This window comes from Arvicanthis niloticus, chromosome 10, assembly GCF_011762505.2.
Source record: "Arvicanthis niloticus isolate mArvNil1 chromosome 10, mArvNil1.pat.X, whole genome shotgun sequence".
Classification (NCBI taxonomy): domain Eukaryota; kingdom Metazoa; phylum Chordata; class Mammalia; order Rodentia; family Muridae; genus Arvicanthis; species Arvicanthis niloticus.
The window spans coordinates 57,468,246-57,493,779 of NC_047667.1; the positions used below are offsets into that span (position 1 = coordinate 57,468,246).

General features: G+C 44.5%; 1 protein-coding gene across 2 annotated transcripts in view; it reads left to right on the forward strand.

Annotated features, from left to right (window-relative positions):
- Dusp10 (dual specificity phosphatase 10) overlaps positions 1–25,035 on the forward strand; it is a 39,844-nt gene extending 14,809 nt beyond the window's left edge. For both annotated transcript variants that reach the window (XM_034513589.2, XM_076941572.1), the window contains exons 3-4: positions 18,818–19,189; positions 23,661–25,035. In XM_034513589.2, the coding sequence (XP_034369480.1) occupies positions 18,818–19,189; positions 23,661–23,926 (638 nt within the window). In that variant the 3' untranslated portion in view covers positions 23,927–25,035. The remainder of the gene's footprint in view (positions 1–18,817; positions 19,190–23,660) is intronic.
- The last annotated feature ends 499 nt before the right edge of the window (positions 25,036–25,534 follow it).

Sequence of the window (25,534 nt, forward strand, 5' to 3'; positions counted from 1 at the left end):
GCTTAACTAATGACCTCTTAATGGAAGTTACACGTGTATCCAGGATCTTAAACCCGAGCAAGGTCTGGATGGAACCCCCTACTTCTGAAGCGTCTCTGTCTTACTCTGACCCCCTTTAGAGGAATGAATGCTAGCTGTCAGCTTGTTGGGATTTGTCTTTTCTCTTGTCCTAATTCACTTTCACTTTTTACATCCTGCTGCCAATCAAAGTCCTCAGTGTTAAGGGAAGTCCCTGTCCTTGACCCACTGCCCCTTGGCTCAGTCCTGTGTGTGTGTGCATGCGAGTGTTATCCGTCATCTGATACATGAGCTGTGATCCTGGGTTTGTTCTTTGGGTGGGGCATGATGAGACATTTGGAAGCCCCAAGCAGTCAGATATCCTATGGAACTAGAAGATTAGCTAGGATTACAAACAGTCCACTCTTTGAATCACTCATAGTATTACACTGTTGATAAAATACATTATTACCTTTGGGGTGTGTGTGCACGTGTGTGTGTGTGTGTGTGTGTGTGTGTGTGATGTGTATGTACACATCGGTCACAGCACAAGTGTGGAGGACAGAATTCAACCTGTGAGACTCTGATCTCACTTTTCATCATGTGGGTCCTAGGATCTCAGGTTATCATGCTTGGCAGCAAATACCTTTACCCTCCCAGATATCTCATTGGCCTTAATAAAACACACTGAAACATCAGTTCAAACAGAAAAAAAGGTAGACTCTGAGATACACACACACACACACATTTCCCTCATGTCCCATTTTTTAGGTCCACTAAGGTCCCCAAAGTCTTTACACAAACTCAGAAACACAGGACCATGAATATAATCAGAATGGGAAGAATTCCCATCAGTTCCCTTTTGCAAAGGTAAAGTGCCCTTTAAATAGGAGTTAATTCTCTAGCAGATAATTAGCTTGTCTTCCTTGATAAAGTACATGTTGGGTTGAACTTATTATAATTAATTTTGCATGTCATGTAAAAGTCCACTATGTCTGCACTTATTCCATGGATCTCTTTATTCTTAGCCGAAGGAGAGCTAGAGGCCCAGTCCATCATGGTGAGCTTTCGTGGAAGTAGGCAGATGCCCAGATGATGATGCCTGGCAGCCTTGCCACCATCAACAGGCATTGAGCTTTCAGATTGGTAAAGGTGTGTGTGTCCCATGCGTGTTTGTATGAATGTCTAAAGGCCAAGAGTCAGCATTGCATGTCTTGCTCTGTCCTCTCTGTCTTATAGTTTTGTACATGTAAGTGGTATATGTGTGTGTGCACATACGCACATGTGAGCAAGTGTGAGCACACACGTTCGTGCACTCTACATGTGAAGGTCAGAGGATAACTTTCAGGAGTCTTTTCTCTCCCTTCACTCCAGGCTCCAGGAATCAGACTCAGGCACTCACACGTGTGGAGCATGCCCTTACTTGCTGAGCCATCTCACCTGACTTCTGACTTACATTTGAGATTTGCTCTCTCACTGAACCCTAGGGTCACACTTGGGCTAGACTGGTTGGCTTGTGAACCCCGCTCTAAGATCTTTGCCAACCCCTGAGGTGTGTACCGCTGCCCCTGGCTTTTATGTAGTTGCCAAGGACTGCAAACTCACATCTCCATGCTTTTGCTCCCTGAACTTAACTACTGGGCTATCTCCCAAGCCCACCATCCACATCTTCTGTAAAAAGCTGCCCTAAAGCTGCCCAAATAATGACCTTGATACTCATCTTCTAAGAGCTACTGTTTTCCTGGTTCTCTGTGTACAGCTTTTCCACACTGTGAAGTGGGGTTCCTGGCTGGATGTGACTGACTGGTAGTGGGCTTGTGACTCTGAAAGCAACCCTTGAGGACCATGATCGTCATTTTGTGACTCAGTAGGCCCCAGCTCCTTCCTTCCCTCAGCTTTTCTTCCTTACCTTCCCAGAGCTCTTCAGAGCTCTCGAACCTTCTGGACACATGGTGCCTTCCAGGGTTGTTTGTCCATCAAAAGCCATTCTCCGTGGCTACTTGATTTTGTAAGGATTGAAATATGTGCTGATGTGACATGTGGGCTTGGGAACAGAACTCTCTACAGATAATGGATTGGAGTGTTCTTTTCTGCAGAAAAGAGTGGCTGTTTCACATCTCTGAGGAAGATAGCTCACTTTCTGGTACAATGTAACTTGTAGAATCATCAGTTTTTGTTATTGGTCACTAACTGTCCACGTGAATGCATGCACATGCATACAAACATGTGTTCCTTTCTGTTAACATGGCCAGATAGTAATGACTTTGGCACTCAGCAGGGACTTAGTGAATGGGGACAATCAGCTCTACCTGAGTCTCCTGGTAGCTATGCCCTGTCAGACTCTGGTCGCCAGAGCTAGTCGAAGCAGTTCTGAATCATACATTTCAGATTTCAAAAACCCTTCTTGGGTTGCAGTGTGAAAGACTTAGCTGAGTGTTGAAACCATAATTTGCTCAAATATATTACTAGTGTTAATTTTGGCCTGTTTCCCTTTATGTAGTTCAGTGTAGTGACTAGAAAAATCATCTTGCCGTGTTGTAGCCTGCCGACGTTTCTATCTAGTGAGGCCTATCTTTGTGTAATGATAAGTTGTCACTTTTTTTCTAGATGAGAAAATAGAGGCTGAGAGTGGTTCACAGAGTCACTCAGAGTCACACTGAAGACATGGGTGACTCTCAGGTCCAAAGTATTTATGACTATGGACTTGTAAGTTGATTTTTTTTTCTGCCCTCTGTCCCTAAGTTGTGGGAGATGACCTCTCACCCTCTGGAATCTACTGAGAGATAAGAGTGCCCGAGCTGCTTCTGCAGAGCCCTTGGCTCACACCTGAGTTTATGTTAATGAGATGACTCAGGGGACAAGCTGGTCATCTATCAAAAGGGCCAGCCCTGTGACTGGCCCTGAAGCTTGGAATGTAGCCAACCTCTGCAGAAGAGGCAAGCTGGACTGAGGATTAAGTTCAGTCACGGGGCTGATGATGAATCAATTCCAATTGCACCTAATGAAACACTAACATAGAAGCCCAGCCTCTGAAGCTCAGGCCGGCACCTTCCTTGCACACAGGGACATACCAGCAGGGTGGAGCGTCTTCATTTCACACGACTGAACACAGAAGTGCACGGTTTGGGATCCTCAGGCCTACAGTGTGTGCAGCTTCAGTTTGCTGGCCCCGGTTTGCATCCTTCCTAGTAAAGCCATTAGCACAAACAAAAGTGCTTTCCTGAGCTCAGGGAATCGTCCTAGTGGATTCTTGAACCCAGGGTGTTATGGGGAAGCAGAGAACTGGTGACTTTTTAGTCAGAGGTGTCACAGGCCCGAGAGACACTGTACTTGTAACTGGCATTTGGCAGTGAGAGCAACTGTGGTGGGGACTGTGGCCTTCCACAAGAGACAACCTTAGAGTCTCTACTGTCAGAGCTGCGTCCGAGCTGCACTGCAGTATTCTGAGATTTAAAGCACCCGGCGTCTGCTTGAAGGCCCTGGTAGTGAGAGAACATCACAGCACTTGGTAAGATAGCAAGACTCAATTGTTTCCCTCACCCCATTTCCTTAGTGACAACAGGCAGGCTTCACTCTAGTCTTACAAAATGATGCAGTCTCGGGAAGACTGCTTTAGACTACAAGGCTTCTGTGTCAGCAGGCAGACCTGCGATATTTCTAGGCCCAGGACCTTCCCATCTTTGAGGGCCTCCTCAATTTCAACTCCTAGGTGTCACCTCAGGGATGTGGTGGCCTAGCATGCTGGCCTCTTTCTTACAAGAAATTCTTGAATATTGATGTTGAGACTTTGTTCCAGTAGTATGGGAAAACCCTAATTATTTGGTCATTTGCATTGTTAGGATTCATACCCGTGGTATGTCTTACTGTGTTTCATAAATACGATGTCAAATCCAACAATGCCTGTTTTGTAGACACCCCTGTTTGGATATTTTAACCATGATCTTGTATGGTTATTTTTGTCTATTTTGTTTTGCTTTCTCCTTTCTGGCTTAAAATAGACAAGGTCTCCCTCCATGGTCCTGCTAGCCATTACATTTTAGCTATGCCCAGACTATTCCTGTCCAGCAAAACCTTCTTAGGTCACCAGCTCCTAGAGAGTTTGACTTCTCTAGGCACGTGATAGGGCCACCCTGGAAGGTGGGTTTCTAAGAAAAGAAAAGGAAGTAAAAGAAAAGAAAACCATCATTATTTGGAGGGAGGGGTCGTACAAGAAACAGGAATGAAACAGAGTTCTAAGAGTTGTAAGATCTGAAATCTGTTTAACCTGCTCTGGCCCTGGGTGCTTCACACTCTGTCACCAATGCAGGCTTGCTCATTAGACAGTGAGGATGAGGGTGGGGTGCGGGTGAGGGTGGAATGTCAGCCTCAGTTTCTAAAAGAGATAGACAGGTGATCAGAACTGACTAAAAGCCCCAGAGTTGGGTGCTTGCTTCCCCCATGGTACTTCCAAATGTTTGCCTTTCTGTAGACTACAGGGTTCAGAGTGCACTTTTCAAGATAAGTCTGTGCTACAGTCCTGTGAGAGAGCTAGGGATGTTAGAATCCTTTTTAGTAGAGAGGAAACTCTCACCATTAAAGTAAAAGCTCTTAGGGTATAATCCCAGTATCTTATTTATTTTTTATTTGTGTGTGTATGTGGGTGTCTATGTGTGTGACTTGTGCATGCATGCTCGTGTGTGTGTGTGTGTGTGTGTGTGTGTGTGTGTGTGTGTTCCTGTGCTTGCCTGGTATGTCCAGTGAGTCCCTGGGATTCTCCTGTTTCTGCCTCCTCGGAATGTCTGGATTCTTCTGTGAGTGCTGGGATCTGAACTCACATTCTCATCCTTGCCCAGTAAGTATTTTACCCATTGAGCTGTCTCTCCATTTCTTTGATAATGTGATTTTAAGTGACCGCAAATGTAAATAACCAGCCTGCTAGTTCAGAGTTAATAATAAGAGGGAATGCCTGATTGTAGATCTGGTATTGTGAGAGAAACAGCCACTGGGCCAGGAAAGACTCTGTTCAAAGTATCTGTGACTGTTGACCCTATTTAGATGGAAGAGCTGCTGCCAGGTCTAAGGGCCAAACCAGACTTATCTTAGGCATATGCTTGGACAAAGCTATGTGTCCCACTGTGAGTACTTCATAAATGCATACTGACCTGAATTCAGGGCCTGTTTCCCGACCTCCCTCACCCTGGGTGTCCCTTGTGACCATTTTTCCTCACAACTTTTTTTCACCCACCTCTGTCAGTGTTGTTCATAAAGGATGTCCAGAGAACATAAAGGATATCCCGAGACTGGAGCATGGGAGAAGAGGGAGGGGCTAGATAGGAGGGAGGGGCAAGAGGCCACCAAGTATGACAGATCTCGTTCCCCCACCTATGGGCCCATTTGTCACGTGTAAGGTCCTGTAACTAGTTCTTTGCCTATTCCTCAGCCTGGGAACAGCAGAGTTTATCTTTCCTGCACCTGCTTGCATGAGTTGTGGCCTGTGGTATCATCCAGGCCCATCTCCCAGTGTTCTCAGAACATTCTGGCATTGACACTTTGCTACAGTTTTTCTAATGTTTCCTCATCCTCATCTCTTCTTTTCTCTCCAATTAGATTTATCTTTGGGGACTATTTTTAATCTCCCAAATCCCTAGCACAGTGCGGAACAACACATAATTAATGGTCCTTTCTGGCTCATTCCGATGTTCATCTCATCTAAAAATATTTAACGAGCACTTGCTATTCAGAGCAGACGGGACAGAGTGAATGAATGCAATTTCTCTGAATAACTCATTTAGTAGTGGTTCATTTAATTATTGCATCAATTCTGTTGCCCATTGATGCTCTACTTTACCCAGAAGTAAACTAGGATCTGAAAACACCAAACAACCTTCCTGAGCCTGTACCAAAGAGGCATGGGGCAGCCTGCCACCAGCACCTTGAGTGGACATACCCCACTTCCTAATACCACCCTTGCTTTCCTGGGCTCCACTTTTTAGCAATAATAATAATAATAATACAAAATGATGTTGATGATTTCAGATAGTAGCAGATGTTCTGAAGATAATAAAATGCAGTGATATATATGGTCAAGGAGTTAAAGGAAGAACCCTTTTAGGAGACCACAGGTGCTGAGCCCTGCATGGGTCTCAGAGGAAACCAAAGCTCTCTGCTCTGCTATGGTTAGGATATGGTGGAATGTGGCCCTCAAGTGTCTATGTTTTGGAAACAATGTCTTCCCCAACATAGTGATGTTGTGGTACCTCATAGGAAGTCAACTTGGGCCACTGGGCATGGAAGAGAATGAGACTGGTTTTGTGGAAACCTGAGAGAGTCATTATAAAAAAAAAAATAAAGATGAGAAAAGATGTGGGCACCCTAGTGCTGCTGTTCCCCTGGTTTTCTGCCCCTCTTCTTCCCCATCCCACCTCTGATGCCACCCGTCATGGTGTGATACAGCCAAGGTGACCTTCACCAGAGGTGGTGCCTTACTGTTTAAAGTTTTAGTCTCTAAAATTGGGGACTAAACAAATCTCCTGTCTTTGTATTCAGCCTCAATTATTTTGTTATGAGAACAGACAACAGACCCCTGCACCCTCCCCATACTGAATAATTCTGAGAAGGTTTCTTCTACCCCTTGAATAGTTCCTCAGCTGACAGCAGCAGGATGCCCTACCATTTCACACAGTTCCTTGGAAATCCTATAAGATCCCACAGGCAAGCCGGCGGTGGTGCACGCCTTTAATCCCAGCACTTGGGAGGCAGAGGCAGGTGGATTACTGAGTTTGAGGCCAGCCTGGTCTACAGAGTGAGTTCCAGGACAGCCAGGGCTACACAGAGAAACCCTGTCTCGAAACAAACAAACAAACAAACAAACAAACAAACAAACAAAAAATCCCACAGGCAAAAGGCCCAAATATACCAGAACTCCCCAACTCCTGGTACCAGTTGTAAGTCCCAGGGTGTCGCTTGCACTTCTGACCAGCTGGCTGTCAATGAAAGTTCTAGAATTCATTCTCTAGATTTGATTAATTTGCCATGACAGCTCACAGAAAGCAGAGAAACATTTAGTGACCTTGCTTATTATAAAGGATATTATAAAGCATGCACACGAATGGGCAGACAGCAGAGACGTGTAAGACAGCGTGTGGGAAGGGGCATGCAGGTCTCGTGTCATATGTAGGCACACTGTTCCTCCAGTCACTTCCACATGGCCCAGCCATCTGGAAGCTCTCCAAACCTTGTTCTTTTGAGTTTTTATGGAGTTCTCATTAAGTCAGAATGATTGATTAAATTTTTGGCCATAGGTGAGCAATTCAATTTCATCTTCATCTCTAGATCAAGATTGAGGGCTGGAGCTGAAATTCCCTGGCCTCTAACCCTGCTTTCTACTTTATGGTATCACTGCCATGTGGAAGGTGTTAAGGACTCCCAGACTGCCACTCACCTCATTGGCATACACATAGTCGCTCTTTGGAGATTGCCAGAGTCATAGGAGCTGGATACCAGGAGGTAGACACAGGTGGTGTGTGTATTGCTTAGTATCACAGTATCACACAGGGAATGGCCTGGAAGAGTGACCAGCAAACACAGAGAACCTTGGAATAGATCATTGAAGTCCCATAACTCACCTACTGACTGTTCTTGCTGTGGCTCACCTCCGCCTGCTTTGTGTTGTAGTAAGTAGGGCTTTGTTGAGCTTAAGGCGTGCTCAGGGGGGAAAAGAATGAGATGATTACCCACGAGCTTGCTTCCAAGAAGTTGGCTATAAATGCCATAAACAAGAACCTCGAGTCCCTTCAGTATGGAAAGAAGAGCTGCTCTGTGAGTCCCTGACCTCAGGACATCTTCCACCCTATGCCACACTGGACATGACCTTTAGGGAGTGTGCCTGGGAACTCCTAGGCTGGCAGATATGGAGTGCAAACAGGGTCACTTTTCTGCTCTTCACCACCTGGGCTGCAGTGATGGCTACAGGGATGGCTTTCCAGTTACATCGAGCTCATGTTGATAGTATATGATCCCAGCTTAGGCCAGCAGGCTGTATTGTTGGACCATGATGCGGTCTACCAGATGAGGACATCCTAGCTTTTGACCTGATACTATATTCTGGCACTACAACAGCCACCACCAGAGCTTTCCGGACCCTCCCTCCTATCTCTTCCTGTGAATGGAGACCATGCCTGGTTTCAGTTTGACCTTGCAGAGCTCAGCCATTGTGGGTGATTGGACTATAGCATGTGACTGCAGAGACAGCTCCTGCCTTCTCTTTCTGGCAGTTGATGGTTAATACTTATCCTTGCTAACTGTTCTTGCCAAATATAGACTTTAGCTCTGACTTAAGGAAGCTGTTGCTATACTTTTTGTGGACTGAAAACATTGGCTCAAGAAAGCATTCCAAATTGTAAAGGAGCAATGGAACCTTTCCCTGTGGCTTCCTAAATTCCTCTAGCCAAAGCCCTTTGACCTTCAGATCACTCCAAAATCCAGGGTTGTAAATGCTATTGTTTGAGTGTGGGGTTTCCTTCAAAACATGTTTGAGTGGTTTATGGATTTGATTGGCCAGTTCCATTCATCACCATAGACATGAGTCCCAACTCCAGTCTCCACTGTAAACCTTGTCTTTTCTTCCCCTCTTCTGATCATAGATGATTTTTGATGACCTCTGAATGTAATTTCCAGTAGGAATGCTTCACGGTAGAAGAATGTAGTCCCTTGAGGCTTGCTCTTGATGTTCCTAGAGATTTATTGGACTTTACTGAAATCCCATTGGGAAACATATTTTCGATGTAAAGTTGCGATGTGTTTAATTTGGGGTCTAAGATAAATGTGGTCCTGGGGTGGAGGGATACATGGATAGTGAAGGAAGTTTTTCTTTTGTGCCACAAGCTGGTTTAATGAGTAGCTTTATCTGTTTGCTTAGCAATGTTTGATTATTTAAGCCTCTTCTGCCCTGAAAAGTAAAGACTACTTGCTCCGCCTTCAGAGAATTAAATGAGCAGCATAGAATATGTGGCTCACTCTTGGGGAAAATATGGCTTTGTTTAATAGCACCATACTATTAACATTCTTCCTCTTCAGCTTTGCAGCACCACCTTCATGTGCCCTCCTTCCCTCTTGCTTAACCAAAGAAGGTAGGACTTCCCAAACACACAAAAAGTCTCTAAGGAAGACAACTCTATACTCAGAAAGATGTCTCAGGGGAGGCTTGAGCCAGGTTTTGTCCATGATAAGACTGGGGGATTCCTTTGAGAAAGGATAACTTCTGTGAATGCCACCAGCAAATAGAACTATAGTTCTAGAAAGTTCTATACACTTGCTTCTTATGGCTTGCCAAGTGGTTAGGCAGCCTCCTACCCCTACCACCATCTCAACCTTGGACCATTTCTGGCTTGACTGTAAGGTATGGTATTCTTAGATTGGCTCTCAGGAGCCTTGTCTTAGGTAGCCCACAAGTTCTGGTGTGACTCTTAAATAGTAGGTATTCTAATATACATAAACATGTATGGAGAGAGTTATACTGAGAAATAAAATGTAAAGCAGTACTGTATTATGTTTGGGTTATATATTAGTCAGTTTTCTATTGTGATAACAAAAGACTCAGTGCTGAATACTTGATATAAAAAATATTTATTGGTTTCATGGTTTTAGAAGTGAGGAGTTCAAGATCTGGTGCCTCTATCTGTTGGGCCTCTAGTGAGGACTTTGTTGTAGATAACATTTCAGTTGTGGAAGCATATGCCAAAGAGATCATGTGTCAAGAGTGGAAGCCAGAGGCGCTCAGGGCTTAGGCCTGCTCTCACTGGTACTAACTTGGGTCATATAAGAAATGTGTTCACCCCTTCCAAGCCCAGCACGTGTTGGCCTTATGATCTCCCACTCTGCCCCATCTGTTAAAGGTTCTACCACATGTCAACATCACCCTACAAAGCTCCTAGTATTTGAACTTTGAGTACTCGCTCAAAGCACATTCGAACCACAACCCGTTGCTATAACAAAACACCCCAGGCTGGGTAACTTAAGCAACAGGAATTGGCTCTCCCACAGCTAAAGGGCCAACACTGTAAGACTTGGAAGGTTGGAGAAACCAGAATGTGACTGTCCTTTTACCTTGTCTTACCCACTCCTTCACCCAACCTATTTCTTGTTTGTGTGGATGGCAGGTAGGCACATGTCACAATATAATGTCCAGGTCAGAATAGGGGAAGGGGTGGGGCAGGAGGCAGAGGCCAGCTGCAGGTGCATGGGAAGGAGCCTGGGGCTACTTCCCCTTAGAATCACACTGATTTGTGCAAAGCCCAAGCTGGTTCCTGGCACGGGACTCAGAGATCTTACAGTTTGAATCCGGTTCACATAAAAGTCATAAGCCCGTGAAAGCAGGCCCAAAGCGCTTTAATTGTCATTGTTGTGGAAAGTTACATGACTGTCATCAGCTGTCGCTTCTGGCAGTGCTTTCTGTACTAATGTAAATAAATGAGCTAACAGATTTAAAAAAGCAGCCTATATTTACATACTTGTGAAGTAGCCTCAAACAATCTGCCTGTACTATTCAAACACACACACAGACACACACACACAATGTGTGTCTTCCTCAATACAGGCTACTCATTAAAGTCTGAATTCTGCAAGTTATGATGAGTAGTGGAACCCCCAACCCCCCCTCCTGCCTCCCACCATGGGATTTTGACCTGAGCCTGCCTTTTTGATGAGGATAGGCTCTCCTCAGCAGGCTGAAGTTCAATCTCAGCCATTTTCTATAGCATTTCTGTAAGGCATGGACTTGAGAGAGCCCTCGGCTGCTTCAAAGGAGGGGAGAGTGAGGTGGCAGGGACTGAGAGGAATCCCACAACCTCTGACAAAACACTCTAGAGTCACCATATCTTGGAAGGCTTCCAAAGAAAGCTAGATTTTCATTTTTTAAAATAAATCATAAGGTTCTTCTGATTCAGTTCCACATTTTGTAGATAAATATTCAGGCAAGAATTTTTTGGGGGGGGGGACATGTTGCTCTGTGTGTGTATGTGTGTGCTCATGTATATATGAATCTCTGTGTATGTAAAGGTCAAAGGTTGACATTTTGTACATTTTGTGTCTTCCTCAATCACTCCACATTACTGAGACAGGCTCTCTTGCTGAAGCCAAGGCTCACCAACTTAGCACTGTTTGCTAGCCAGAGAACTCTAGGGACTCTCCTGTCTCTATCTCCCCAGTGTTGGGATGCAGGGCACCCAGCTATGCTTCTTATGTGGGTCCTGGGAATCCCAACTCATGTCCTCATGTTTTCGAAGTAAGGTCTGTACTAACTGAGCCAACACTCAGCACCCCAGGCATGATTTCTAAAAGCATATTTATGTTGAGGTTACTATAAAGATGTTATCAAAGGACACATCTGAAGCATCATGAACAAAACATAAGCAGTTGGTCCCCTATCTGCTGATGGACGGGTATATAGCACCACAGATTTAGAAAAAAGCCTCTTACTAAGGGCATAAGGATATCAGGAGGGAGGTTACTGATTTGGAGTCTCTCAGTGTGTTTTAGACTGGATAGCTTCTTTCCAGAAGGCTAGTTTTTGTTTTGTTTTTCAACATAGTAGGCACTATGAGGGAAGCAGAAATAACTAGGCTTAGAAGACTGTGTAGAGGTATATACTTCCTATAAGTATCTATGGTCTGTCCTATTCTTTTGTCAAACACAAGAATCCAAAGAAAAGATTGAGTGAATTCCAAATTCAAGCAAATTCTGGTATAGATTTACCAGATTTGTTTTTCCTTTCATCTCTTAATGTTATGAAATCCAATTGAGTTATATTCACAGACACAAAGAACAAAAATGACCTTTAGATTAAGGTAAGAAGATAGTTTGCGATGAGCTTTGTGTCTCTTTTGGAAACAGGATTTCATGTAGCCCAATCTGGCCTTGACCTTTCTGTCTATAACTGAGTCTGGCTTTGAAGTCTTGATCCTCCCACCTCTAGGCTCCCCAGTTCAAAGGCAAGTAGTGTGTAGCGTGTAAACATGCCTGGCCATACATAGCATTTTTGAAGTGATATCTACCTAGGATTTGTCACTGAAGTAGACAGGGAGAGAGAGATTCATGTTATGTCTTAGTGTTTGCAAATGGTTTTCATAAGTTCAGACCATAGCGTCCTACTTCCTCTATGGCTTCTGTTGTACCTAACATCTCAGCAAATTACATGTCCTCTGTAGGAGATGGCTAGAGCCCTGGACAAGGGGATTTAAGAGTCCTTCTCCCCAAGAACTTAGCTTCCACCAAAGCTATTAATCTGAAAATATACACATGAAGAGATAAATTCAAAACTAGAATATTCTAGCATTGTTTTCGTTCACACTTACATACAGACATGCATCTGGTTGCTGAAACTTTTGCAGAGTAGTTCTGAGAAAAAAATTTAGCTACCAGCTATTGAGATATATACTACATTCTTTGTGTATATAAATAGTGTATTTCTGTTTACCCTTTCTATAGATTACTATTTCCTTAATGAACTCCATTTCTCACAGAAGTTTTGGATTGTTGTTGTTGTTGTTTTGTGTGTGTGTGTGTGTGTGTGTGTGTGTGTGTGTGTGTGTAGTTTCCTAATTCCCTGTGTTTATTTGTGACAGTCTTAAGTGGCCCAGGCTGAACTTGATCTTCTTGCCTCTGCCTCTCAAGTATTAGGGTTATAAGTATATGTCACTATATGCAGTTTATGTGGTGCTGGGTATTATGTTGGGTGTTGGACTGTGTATATACTGAGTAAGCACTCTACCAACTGAGCCATATCCGCATCCCATCATAATCTTATTTCTGGAATTTCTAAAACCATATATCATACTCTGACACATCATTTCTACAAATACACACATACTTCTTTCATATAGTCTAAGCAAGCTTGTCAGGATTGTACTTTTTGTTGCTTGCCAATCTGAGGTGTCTTTCCCCTTCCTTGGTTCCTCTGAAACACTGGAACAGAAAAGGGATAACTGCAAAGAGGGTGGGGGGAGGGGACAGGGTTCCCAGGAAGATGCAGCCCTCCTGCTTTGTGTTCAGACTGGTTTTCAGGTCTGACTCCTTCTTCACCATGTCTTTTCATATACACTGGGCATTTGACAGTGAAGGCAGTCCACGCTGGTTTGAAGATGCCATCAGATGGTATATGTATTAGAATATTCTTTACTTAGTACTCATCCACAAAACCACTGGACTCAGCCCCTTTCCCCTCGTTTCCTACTTGCCTTTGTGCCGTCCTTTATGTGCTAGAAGACAGCACCTCTGTTCCTCTTCTCTCTCCTTAATAGAACTTCCCACAGGGCTGGATCCTGAGATAATTTAATTCATGCCTCCCGGTACTGAACTTAAAGTCACTGGTACTGTCAAATGGCCACTCCTATCTATGGAGCATGTGAATAAGTTCATAGGAAATGAAATGTAGAGGCCCTTTTGATGGCTGTAGCTGGCACTCCGTGTACTTCTCCTATTAAGGTGCTCTGTCCCCATCTCTGGACATTTCTGCCTTAGACACTTGACATGAGCTAGGTTTTATTCTTTCACCTTATCTTTGTGCCTACAGAACCTCAGGAGACTTCATGGTATATTATTGTTTCCACTGAGGGAGCTATAAAATAATGTTTATTATATGCCAGTAATTCTATCATCTGTAAGATATATTATGTAGAATTGTGTCTGTGTTGAGGTCTGTGGATGGATATGTCCAAATTATTGTTGGGGGAACGGAGATGCAGGTATTTTAAATAACCCACTGGAGGTAATTTGCGTGGTGAGGGCTAGGACCGAGTTTTACTACAGGCTTGCTCCATCCATTCCCTGATCTTCACTCCTACCAATGGCCTGCCTGGAAACCCAGTAAGAAAAGCAAGGCAGTCAACAGTAGTCATCAGTGTTCTTGCAGTAAGCAGTAAGAGCGCCCTTTTAGAGTAAGTAGCACCCCACCCTTCTGTAGACACTAATTCTATCTGCTGACAGTGTTCTTAAATTTCTGGCTCACTTCTGAGCTTAGCATGAAGCCTGTGTATGCAAGGGCTGTCCTGTAGAGCACCGGCGTCTCCTGCTTATGGATTCAGCATGTGAATGTTGGTTCTTTAGCCCTACAGCCAGAGAATCACATCCCAGAAGGCACTGCAGCAGCTCACAAGGACTGGAGCGAAAGTGTGGCTACAGAAAAGGGTTTCCCCACCAAACTGAGAGTCTGGCACTTCTGGAGGTTGCCACTGAACTCATCTGGTCTCTGCAGGTGGCATCCAGACATATTTTTTTTGAGGGGGTGGGTATTTCATGATTGCCGTTCAAGCCCATGTACTAAAAGCCAAGAAAACCTGGTTTTGAGAAAAGGTTTGAAAATGTCTGTTCTCTGCACTGTTGTGTGTGTGTCTCAAATATATTTGCATTGATAACCTCACACTGTCTGTGCACAGGAAACATATCCAGTTTGGAGTTGGGGGTGGGGGTTGAGAAGAAGGATAAGAACTATTTCACTTTTTAAAAAACCCAGTTCCTGGCAAAAACAGGAATCCAAATCTCATTGGGAAAGCTAATTCAGGTGAGAGAAAATCAGATCTGTTGTTCAGGAAAGATGGGGACCTTTATTTGCTTTTGTTATCCATACTTTAAAGTTCCATAAGTTGTCTCCAAGTTATTTCATAAATAGAAATGTAAGCTGAGAGTAATGACGTGCTACTCTGGGTGGAACCTGAGGCAGGCCATGAATTTGAGGCCACCTTGGTCTACATAGGACCAAGTGAACCAAACTTACAGAGAAATATCCTTTTTCAACGTAAGACCTACCAATCAATAAATATTAAAATGTGAACATTCTAGAATGCTCACTTGTCAGGGTTTTTGTATGACATAAGGCTTTTCTTTTCTAGTTACTAATAAAGTACTCATCACATACCCAATATGGTTTCAGCAAACTTTATATTTGTTAGCTTATTTTGTTCTTAGGGTAGAATTGTGTAGGCACTACTATTTTCTCTCATTGGTAAGGGGAAACTGAGGATGAGACAGATGAGAAACCTGCCTAGGATCTCATGGCAAGGGTTTTGTCAGGGCAGGCTCAGCTTCCAGCAGCTTCGGCACTATTGGATGGAATGTAGGAGAGGGCCGTGGTACTGATGTGGGCATAATGGGATGGAATGTATGGATGCCGTGTGATGTATCTGTAAACCTTCTACCCCAGCCCTGTGCATAGGCTGTGTTACATATGATTGACAGTAAATGGAGCCTTCCTAAGGGAAAGGGATTCACTCAAGTTCCTAGGAGTCTGAGGCCTCACTAGAGGCTGGGCTCATGTGTCTCCACCCATGATACTCTCCTGCTTCCACTCCAACGATTTCTTAATGATGCCTTTATTCTTGGTGTGTGTGTGTGTGTGTGTGTGTGTGTGTGTGTTTATTTGGCTACTCTGGATGGCCAGTGTGGCCAGTGAGGTACCAGGGATCTCCCTGTCTCTTCCTCCCCAATGCAAGGATTCCAGACATGTACTAATGTTCCTTGCTTTCACAGGAACACCGGGGATCTAAACCCAGATCCTCATGCTTGTGAAGTGAGCCCTTTACTGACTAAGCCATCTTCCCACTCCCATGTGGAGTATTCTTCTATAGTCAGGCCAAACAGAATTAGAATCCCCTCATTAAAGAATCATTTGATAGGGTCTGGAGGACCAAAAATGACCTCATTATCTCTGCTCTTACCTTCTGCTGCTACCAACCCCATACTCACCCCTAAGAGGTACAAACAACCCCTATGCAGAGCTCTTTGAAATATCCCTGCGAGATACTGCTATTTCGTGCTACCTGTGATGCGATCCCGGAGAGAGTCTCCATTTCAGTGTGACACTGCACGTCAGTCTTGTGTGAGCATCGATGCCTGGCATGAGCAGACTTAGCCGGAGGCTGTCCCTTCAGACCCTCAGTGAGAACTTTCTTGTTCAGTTGAGATGTTACAGTCACATAAGGCCTTTCCCTGTTCTCTCCCTACAGATAGTACACAAGCGGCTTTCCCACAAGGCTCAGACATATAACACCCATCATTTCGCACTGGCACACAGCACCCTGCGGTAGAAGCGTTCAGTGTGTCAGTCTCAGATTCTCTCTGATCCACCCCTCCCCCATGTTTTTCCCCCATTAGGCAAATGGAAGGCCCCTTGCCACCTGTTAGCATTACGTCATTGGCTCCCCAGAACACAGTTGTACCCAAGGCCTTAAACAAAGTAGTTCTTCTTGTATTGTTTGCATTCAAAGAGCTGATATCATGCCAGCTGATGTCATTGTGTGTCTTTGTGTGAGTGCTATGGCAACTGGGCAGGTGGGGAGCCTCTGGCTGATGTCACTGGGAAAGGAGGGGCAGAGACTGAATTTTAAAGAGCTCTATGCTGGGTTGTTTTGTGTGTGGGGGTGGGAGGGTGTTTTGGTATGCTTTTATTTTTTTTCACACTAGCTGCTTTAAGACAAATTACAGCTTGAACACACTAAATAAGAACTAAGACGCCTCCTCCCCCTCCCAGCCTCTTCTTTTGAGTTTAGTTTCCCAGTCCTCTTCCCAACTTAGATGGAAAAAATGTTGCCAGTGCCTTTTTTCTTTCAGAAAGAAGTGAATTAGGTTCCCCTGGCAGGGTCAGCATGGGGCTGTTTACTGGGGCTTTGTGGAGTCCAGCAGATTTCAACACAGCTTCTTCCAGTGTCCTCTGTAGAGTTTGGGACAGTGGCAGTGGACAGTTTCACACTCTAGCTGTTAAGCAGTCACTGGTGAGATTTTTTTCCCCTGGTGTCTTGCATTTTTTTCTTTGTAGTTGGAAGGTTTCCTCTGGGCTAGCCACCTGGGTATAATGATTTCACCACAGAAGACAGCAGCAAAGGCAGAGTTATATTACAGAAACAAATTCAAATGACGTCAAAGCTCTTACATGTTCTCCTAAAATCATTTATTTTAAAATCATTTATTCCTTTCCTTGTCTCCTTTTTGACAGGTAGACTGGGTACAGGATGGCCCTCCTGAGGTGACTGTGAATTGTTGCCATTCCCTACTGAAAATATGACTCTTGTTCTGTTATACAGCTGGCTGTGTGCTTCAGTTGGGGACATGCTTTGTTCAGGTCACTCACTCTAGTGGTCAAAAATGAGACTTACTGTTTGGAAGGATGTGGTTGGTGTCACTTCAGAAGCTGGTGGACGAGTGAACTTCCTGCCCTGTTCACAGAGCCTAACTCTGTCCAGGCTTTGTGCTTTCAGCCTCATGCCTTGGGATACTCAAGACCTCTGTGACCAGGAAGACCCCACATGTCCAACACTGCTCTACTGGGGTTCACACTCATTTGGTAACCCCTCCTCAGGTTCCCTAATATCTCTCTCATATACATTGTAGAATTTGAGTTTCATAATCCTTCAGGTTTGTCTGTGTGTAAATATGTGTAACATAAGAAAGGTAGAGTTGAGTGACAAACTCTGACCGGTACATTTCCTTAACTGTTTTTTTTTTTTGTATGGATAAGCTTTTTTTCAGAAAGTTTTTAATTAGCTGTTTTGCTTTAGCATTAAATAGAAGAATTTTCTTTGGTTTTATAGTTTATTGCTTTACTGGGTACATATTATCCCACAGATGTATTTAATAATTTTATTTTGGGTATTTACTCAGCCTTTTCTTTCTTTTTAAAACTTACTATTGTTGAGCGTACGTTCAAGTTGTTTGTGTTTGTGTATGTGTGTGAGTGCGGAAGTCAGAGGCCAACTTTGTGGAGCCAGTTCTCTGCTTCCACCATTAAACAGATGGTGTTGTATGAACACCACCATGGATCTAAATGCACAGCTGTGCCTGCCCGAGTTCCGTAAGTGACTCAGTCCTCACACAAGGCCGAATCTGCATGCTAAACATGGGAACACTGGTGCAGCATTAACCTTCAAAGAGTTTCAGACTCAAGCCGTGGAGTTAGAGCAAGCTTCAAGCTCAGAGTGTGCGTTGTTAGATCCATCAGAGGTCACAGTTAATGGGTTAGTGTACCTACAATCCTCTAAAAGCTAAGTACAGAAAAATGGGCCACTCTCAGATGCCATTCTTATGGAAGTTAAGATCTACAAATGTCAAGGACGTGTGTGGAAGAAACCATAATGTAGATCCTGAGTCACTGTCCCAGCCCTAACTTACCTTAGGCAAGCCTCCCTCTGTGTTTTCTCCCTTTGGGCAGCTGCAGAAATAAGATGGATAGAAATAGCTTGTTCATGCGGAGGGGCCATGCAAGGCTGGGGTTGAGGGTGGACTGAATACTTCACCTATGTTTATCTTCGTCTGGGACTCACACTCAGAGAGACACGATTATGCATCTCAACCAGCAGGTCAGCCGGGTACTAGCCGGTGTAACCTGGCTTTTCTACAAGCCCTGCTTGTAACTGCTCTGCTGCTGAGTGAACTTGTCCTTCTGTGAAGTGAATCATAAAGGTTACAAGACATGTGTGCACAGTGCCAGGAGACAAACAGAAGTCCTCTGTAGGGCGATGTCATCCCTGGTTTTCTCAACCCCCAAAGTACAAGGTTCTATGTAGGCCAGGGACCATATGTCTGTTAAAAGCAAATCAGATTTTCGGTTGATGAAATTACTGGGTGCTGTGTGGTACTTGTTCCCAGGCACCTTGGCCCAGTTTTGCAATAGGGAGCACTGTGCCCTCTAAAGCTGTCTCTGGGTGTCCAAAACAGACTTCTGGTTCTTGTTTTTTATTTTAGAAATGTTAAAACACATCCATAGCCACAGTGACACCCATCTCTATGGGGAAGCTGACTTTTTTTTTTTCTTCCTGTGGGCTTTACTCATATGTTGATTTCTGTGTTTTCCTTCCAGGGGGACTCAGTAGTTTTAAACAGAACCATGGAAACCTCTGTGACAACTCCCTCCAGCTTCAAGAGTGCCGGGAGGTGGGGGGTGGTGCATCTGCGGCCTCGAGCATGCTACCTCAGTCTGTCCCCACCACCCCTGACATCGAGAACGCAGAGCTGACGCCCATCCTGCCCTTCCTGTTTCTTGGCAATGAACAGGATGCTCAGGACATAGACACCATGCAGAGGCTCAACATCGGCTATGTCATCAACGTCACCACGCACCTTCCTCTGTACCACTATGAGAAAGGCCTCTTCAACTACAAGAGGCTGCCAGCCACTGATAGCAACAAGCAAAACCTGCGGCAGTACTTTGAAGAGGCGTTCGAATTCATTGGTAACTATCTTCCACAGCACGGGCAGAGGGGGGCTCCTTTTGGGGGTCTTTCTTCCCTGTAGTTCTGGTTTTGATATAAGATCTGAAGTTTATTCCTATGTTAGGGAAAACAACAACAAAACAAAACCTACCTAATCCATAGTCCTTCCTATAAGTCTCAGAACGACGAGAATGGACATAGTTGAGATAGTGAGCTTTCCGTTGCCATGGCTCAAGCACCGGAGAGGTTGTTTTAAAGGGAAGAAGTATCTTGACTTACGATCTCGGAGATTTCAGTACTTGGTACTACTGACTCTGGGCCTGGGGTGAGGCAGAACATGGCAGTGGGGTTGATGATGAAGTCTACTGACTTTATGGTGACTAGGAAGGGAGGGACTGGGACAGCATATGGCCTTGAGTAGCACAGTGTCGGACCTACTTACTTCTTCAGGCAAGCCTCTACCTTCTAATGTTTTAGAAACCTTTGGAAGCAGTACCACCAGCTGGGGACCAAGCATTTGACACTTGAGTCTGTGGGACCATTTCACATTCATATTAAAGCAATAATCATTCTCTTTGTCCAACGGATGTTCAAGCAGAAGCCCCTACCCTCCATCCTCCCGTTAACAAAAATGCCCTGGTGGAGGTTGGCACTTAGATACCATATGACCAGAAGATTCAAAGGGAGCGTGAAAAACTGCTCAGAGCTATTCCTGCTGCCCAGTCTATGTCCTCCAAGTCCTGAAGGAAGCACCAAATAGAGACTGTGACATCAACTTAACTGTCCCCAAACCTCCACAGAGCACCTCGCTCAGCTTTGTTCACCAAGAATAGGAAAAGAGATTTCCACTGGGCACCATGAATTATACTGAGTCACAGTGTGTGGCTTCTTCATTTGAGGTTGAGGCAAAGGCAGCATCGTGAAAGGGCTGGCTCTGAAGGAACATCTTCAAAAGCAAGCCATGCTGTGGCGAGTTTCTCCATCCACTTCATTCTTGCAGAGGAGAAATGGAAGGATGGTGTAGGCTGTCTTTGTCCGCCGGAGTGATCTCAGTTCTTAAAACACTGAGTGATAAGGACTGACATTAGTACATGTTTCCTTTGACAATTTGTCTCCGGCTCAGAGAAGCAGAAAAGATCAAGCCCCTGTAGGACCCAAGAAGGAAAATTCTAGCAGTAGTAGGCTCTAACCTCAGAAGGAAGCAACCACCAGCTCCATGCAGAACTTAGCCTTTGTAGCCTTTGTGGTGTTGTGGCAAGTGAGACTCTAGGTGACTAGGACAAGAAGAGCAGATGACCGCTGTTCAACATTGTTTCCAAGAGATGCCAGCTTTTATCAGCACAAAGGTAGCCCAAAGCTGCCCATATTAGCCCCTTGGGTTGTAATAGGTCTCTGTCCCAGGAAGAAAACACTCATGGTTGTTGCTGGTTTTGCCAGAAAAAAAGTCTCAAGTTTAGCAGCCACTGAGGGGATGGGTTTTTTGGCAAGTTGGCAGCTCTGAACTGCCGGGTTTCCTTTCTAGTTTGTCCTTCAGAGCTCAGCTATACCAGGGACACTCTGGCAGGACAGAGTGGACTCTGAACTCAGAAGTAAGATGACCTTTTCATGTCAGGAATTCTAGTGTCAAGAAAGAACTGGGGGCTGGGAGGAAGCACAGTATGGAAAGTGTTTTCTGTGTAAGACTGAAGACCTGAGTTCGAATCCCCCCAGAACCCATGGAAAGTCAGATGTAAGAGTACAGGTCTGTAATGCCTTCTCTCCTGTAACTAGATAGGAGGCAGACAACCCCTAGATACTCACAGGACAGCTAGCTTGGCGTTCACAGCAGCACAGGAAATCCCATTTCAAAGAAGGTAGTAGGTAAGGCCCTGCATTGACCTCCACATGCCTCTACCTGTAAAAACAAAGGACCGAGTGTTCTTGACTTCTGGCCAGGACTCTTTTCCGTGTTTACCATGCTCTATTAGTTAATTCCTAACACTGGATACAAAGACGCCCTGGGTCCTTTATTCCTAAAATCCGAGCCAAGCCTTGTATCCTGAACAAGAAATGCTTATCACCGGGTCTATGAAGTTCCTAGTTTCTCGAGGCTGTTATAAAGGAGAGTCCCACCTGCTTAATTTCAGAAGGAGGAAATTGGGAACTTGTTTTCCATTTGGCCAGTGGCATGGGATAGGCTTGTTCTAAGAGATTACAGCCTCGGTGCTTACATTCCTTCTGGATTACTCAGGTTTACCTCCTCTCTCAGAAGAAAAACAAAACTCATAACAAGCAACATTTAGCCTGCAGAACAACTCAGGATCACGGGGGAGGGGTTGGGGTGGGGAGAGGTGGTGGTGGTGGTGGAGGGGGTGGTGGAGGGGAACGGTTTTATTCTCCTTGCCCTCTGATTGGCTAAACTGAAATTTTATAGTGTGGCTTCAGGGGGCACACAGCAAGGTTCACAGCATAACAACATTCACCTGAGTTTAATATAAACTAAGCAATGTTCAGGTTTCGTTTAACAATGCCAGTTTAACCCCAGAATCAAATGACTTCATTTCCAAAGCTCCAGAGGCAGGTGAGATAGTGTCCTTTGTGTTATTCAAGCAGGAAGACCAAAGTCCTGGGGGTTCAGAGGACTCGCAAGGTCACTCGGCTAGTGTGTTAGTGGAACAGGTGGTCACACCCATGGTGCACCTCACTCATTTCATAGCACCGTGTTCAATGGCCTTGGTTTGGGAGGTCATTTAGTGTTGACAAAGGGAGACTTTCCTGAAGCATTGCTCGTGGATCTCTTGAAGCAAGCTTGTCTACAGATTGGTGAGAGAGATAGTTACATCCTGTTTGTTTCTCAGTCTGCTGAGAAGCAGTCAGTGGGGGTGATTTAAGCTAAGGGACAAGTCTCTTTACTCCCTTCTCCTCTACCGTATGATTGGCCTGCATTCCTCTGGGGACACTTCCTGGGGGATGTGTTTTAATCTAGAAGTGTCACAAAAGATGTCCAGTGCTCGCAGGCATCTGAAGCTTTTAATATTAAACATGCCGCTTTCTATTGCTTTCTATTCTGAGCTACTTGGGAATCCTGCCTTCCAAATGGTCAACATGTAGGATCAGCGTATGCAGGGGTGAGGAGTCAGACACTTCTTCAGAGGGCTGTGCAGTAGATCAGTACTCTACAAGCCTCACTGATAACACTTGGCGTCTCTGATGAGAAGCTGAGTGTAGGAACTTTCCAGCTGAACTTTATCCCTTCCCTTCCATGAAGCTTTAGTAAAACTCCATGCATTAAATGCTAGCTTATAGAGAATAATTTATAGGATAAAAAAAAAGTGTGTGTGTGTGTGTCTAGCATGTGGAAGATACATTGCTAATAGCACTGGTTTTTAATGAGTCATGTAGCCATATAACCTGGAAAGTGGAATTAACATTGTTAATCAGAAGCACTTTGTCACATATGCCCATTTGTGACATATACATGGCATAATCTCCATTTTTTTCTCTCCTCCTTTCCTTACTTTTTCCCCTTTATGTCAGTGTTAATGATTTTAGAGAAAATACAAAAGGAACAAGGTTGTCAAGAAAGAGCTCTGGAACATAAATGACAAGCTTAGTAGCTTGCTTCTCATGACTGTCTGTGTCCTGTTGTAGGTATAGCTTCTGCCTTCCCCATCTCCTGTGACATGTGCTGTTCCCACAGATGACTTCCTTGCTCTATTTTCTCTCTAAATATAGAGCAGTAGGGGGCTGGGAAGATGGCTCAACAGTGAAACACTCATGATACAAGCGTGAGAATGGGGGTTAGGATCATCAGAACCCACGTAAAAGTCATGTAGCTGTAGCAGCTTTCCTGGAGTCCCATGGCATGAGGGACTGAGATGGGGTGCCCCAGAGCAAACTGGCTATCTTGACCAGCAGAAGTAATGAGCTCCAGATTCAGCAAGAGATGCTGTGTCATGTAACATGGAGGGTGATCAAGTAGACACATGATACCAAACATGGCCTTCCACAGACAAATATGAACATGCATCTGCACTTATGCATTCCACACCCACACCCACACGCACAACACACACACAAACACACACACACACCCCTCCCCCTCAAAACAGTGAAGGGCCGATGAGATGGCTCAGCGAATAAAAAGTACTTGTTGCCAAGACTGACAACCTGAGTTCAATCCCCACCAACTCATATTGTGGAAAGACAGAACTGACTCCTGCCAGTTGTCTGTTTCCCTCCCTGTGCACCCTGGGCACCCTGTGCCATGTGTACCGACCCCATTTTTTTTTTTTTTTTTAATAATTTAAGGAAATGCAGACTGGCAACTCCTCATTCCTGATTGTGGCCAATTCTATAGCTTGCAACTTGAACATGTAGAATCCCTCAGAGCATCATGCTTTGGAACCATTTGAATCCATTCTCTCAGCACAAAAGGGAACACCGCAGACTCAGGCATAAGTTAAGCTCCCTCTATCCCCCTTTCTTACCACCTGTCTCTCTGTCCCACAGAGGAAGCTCATCAGTGTGGGAAGGGCCTTCTCATCCACTGCCAGGCCGGTGTGTCCCGATCCGCCACCATCGTCATCGCCTACTTGATGAAGCACACACGGATGACTATGACTGACGCTTACAAATTCGTCAAAGGCAAACGACCAATTATCTCCCCGAACCTCAACTTCATGGGGCAGTTGCTGGAGTTTGAGGAAGACCTAAACAATGGCGTGACACCACGGATCCTTACACCAAAGCTGATGGGCATGGAGACGGTTGTGTGACAGCAGGCAGGGTGGAAATGGCCGTGCTCTGTTAGGAGCCGGACGAACAGGAAGGAAGGTGGATTCTAGCTTGTCTGTCTGTCTTTCTTTCTGTCTTTCTTTCTTTTTTTCTTTCCTTCTTTCTCTCTCTCTCTCTCTCTTTTTTTTTTTTAAGATCGGGAGTGTTTGTGAAAGGAAACAACCTTGTCTAAAGACTCTATTTTTAATAAGTAAAAGAAAACTGTAAGTTTTGACGCCGATGAGACTCACTTCTCTTATTGCAGTTAGGTTAAAGAAGTCTTTTTTTTTTTTTTAAGCCAACAAATAAAAATATTATAAAACTTGTTTTTCCCCAATTTCCCTTGTAAGCTTTTATTGTAGAATATCCAGTAAATAGTCTGTGCAGGCTCATAGACCGAAGATACCACCCTTCAATTACAAAGAACCAAAAGGAAACGGAAAAGACTCTGGACCTGGAACCGACCCGGACAACCAAGTAGAAAGCAAACCCCACCAAACCATGCCCATTGTGTTCACTGGTGCGAAGAGAAGGGCTGGCAAGCTCGGTGGTCTCAGCTCACTTCACACCTTCTCTGAGACAGGCTAGTGTCGATTTTGTCTGTTCCATGCTCCGGATATTTTTTCCTTTTCTCTGGGTCTGAGAGAACTTTTTGTTTGTTTGTTTGTTTGTTTGTTTATCAGAAAGAAACTGACCGTTATACCATGTGCCTTTGCTGGCACTTGTGCAATAAAAATGGTGTTTGGAGTGCGCAGTTGAGATAGAGCTGGCAGCTGAGTGAGGAATGAAGTCAGCTTGGAGACAGGAATTCAACAGTACCAGTGGCTTCCCCTCCCTCTTTTCTCCTCCTTTTTTCCCCCTTTCTTCTTCCTCTTCGTCCTTTTATTCGTCTTTCTTTTCTTTCTTTCTTTTTCTTTTCTTTTTTTTTTTTTTTTTTTTGATTTGATTCTGGTTACAGTGCCATAAACCTTGTTACATATGTATATCAGAATGTAAAAAAAAAGACAAAAATTTATTTAAAAAATATTTTTCGCAAAAAAAAAAAAAAAATCCTTGGGTGTGTTTTTGTTGATGGTGTAAGAATTTATTTTCATTATATAAATGAAACTTGTTTGGGGATGTGTCGTTCTTTGCACTTGCCCGTCTTCTCTGGTTAGGCTCATGCCCCTCTTGCCTCTGGAACTGTACACATAACATAATTAGAAACAAAGCATGGCTTTTTATAAAGAGATGGAGGTGAGAGTGTAAAGCAGGGACCACTCACGGAGGCTAAGGATCCCAGCCCTGGTACACCCCTCTGCTTCCTCCCATCCTCTTCCTGTGAGACTCATAGATTAAAGCAGCCTCCACCAGACTTGATAACCAAATCACAACCAGACAGGATTTGGAATACAGTTGTGTCCCCGGTAACTACATGTAAATATCAGTGACAATCTGCCTTGTATGGTTTTTACAGTCCCGTCTCAATTGACACTAGCTCACGTGACACTTTTTAGGGACATTTACCCTGTAGTACAAGCTGCAAGATGTACTCTTCCAATGTTTTCCCAGTCAATAGAAATAAGCTATTTGTACACACTGACTCGGACAGTGCTGGATATTCAACCCAC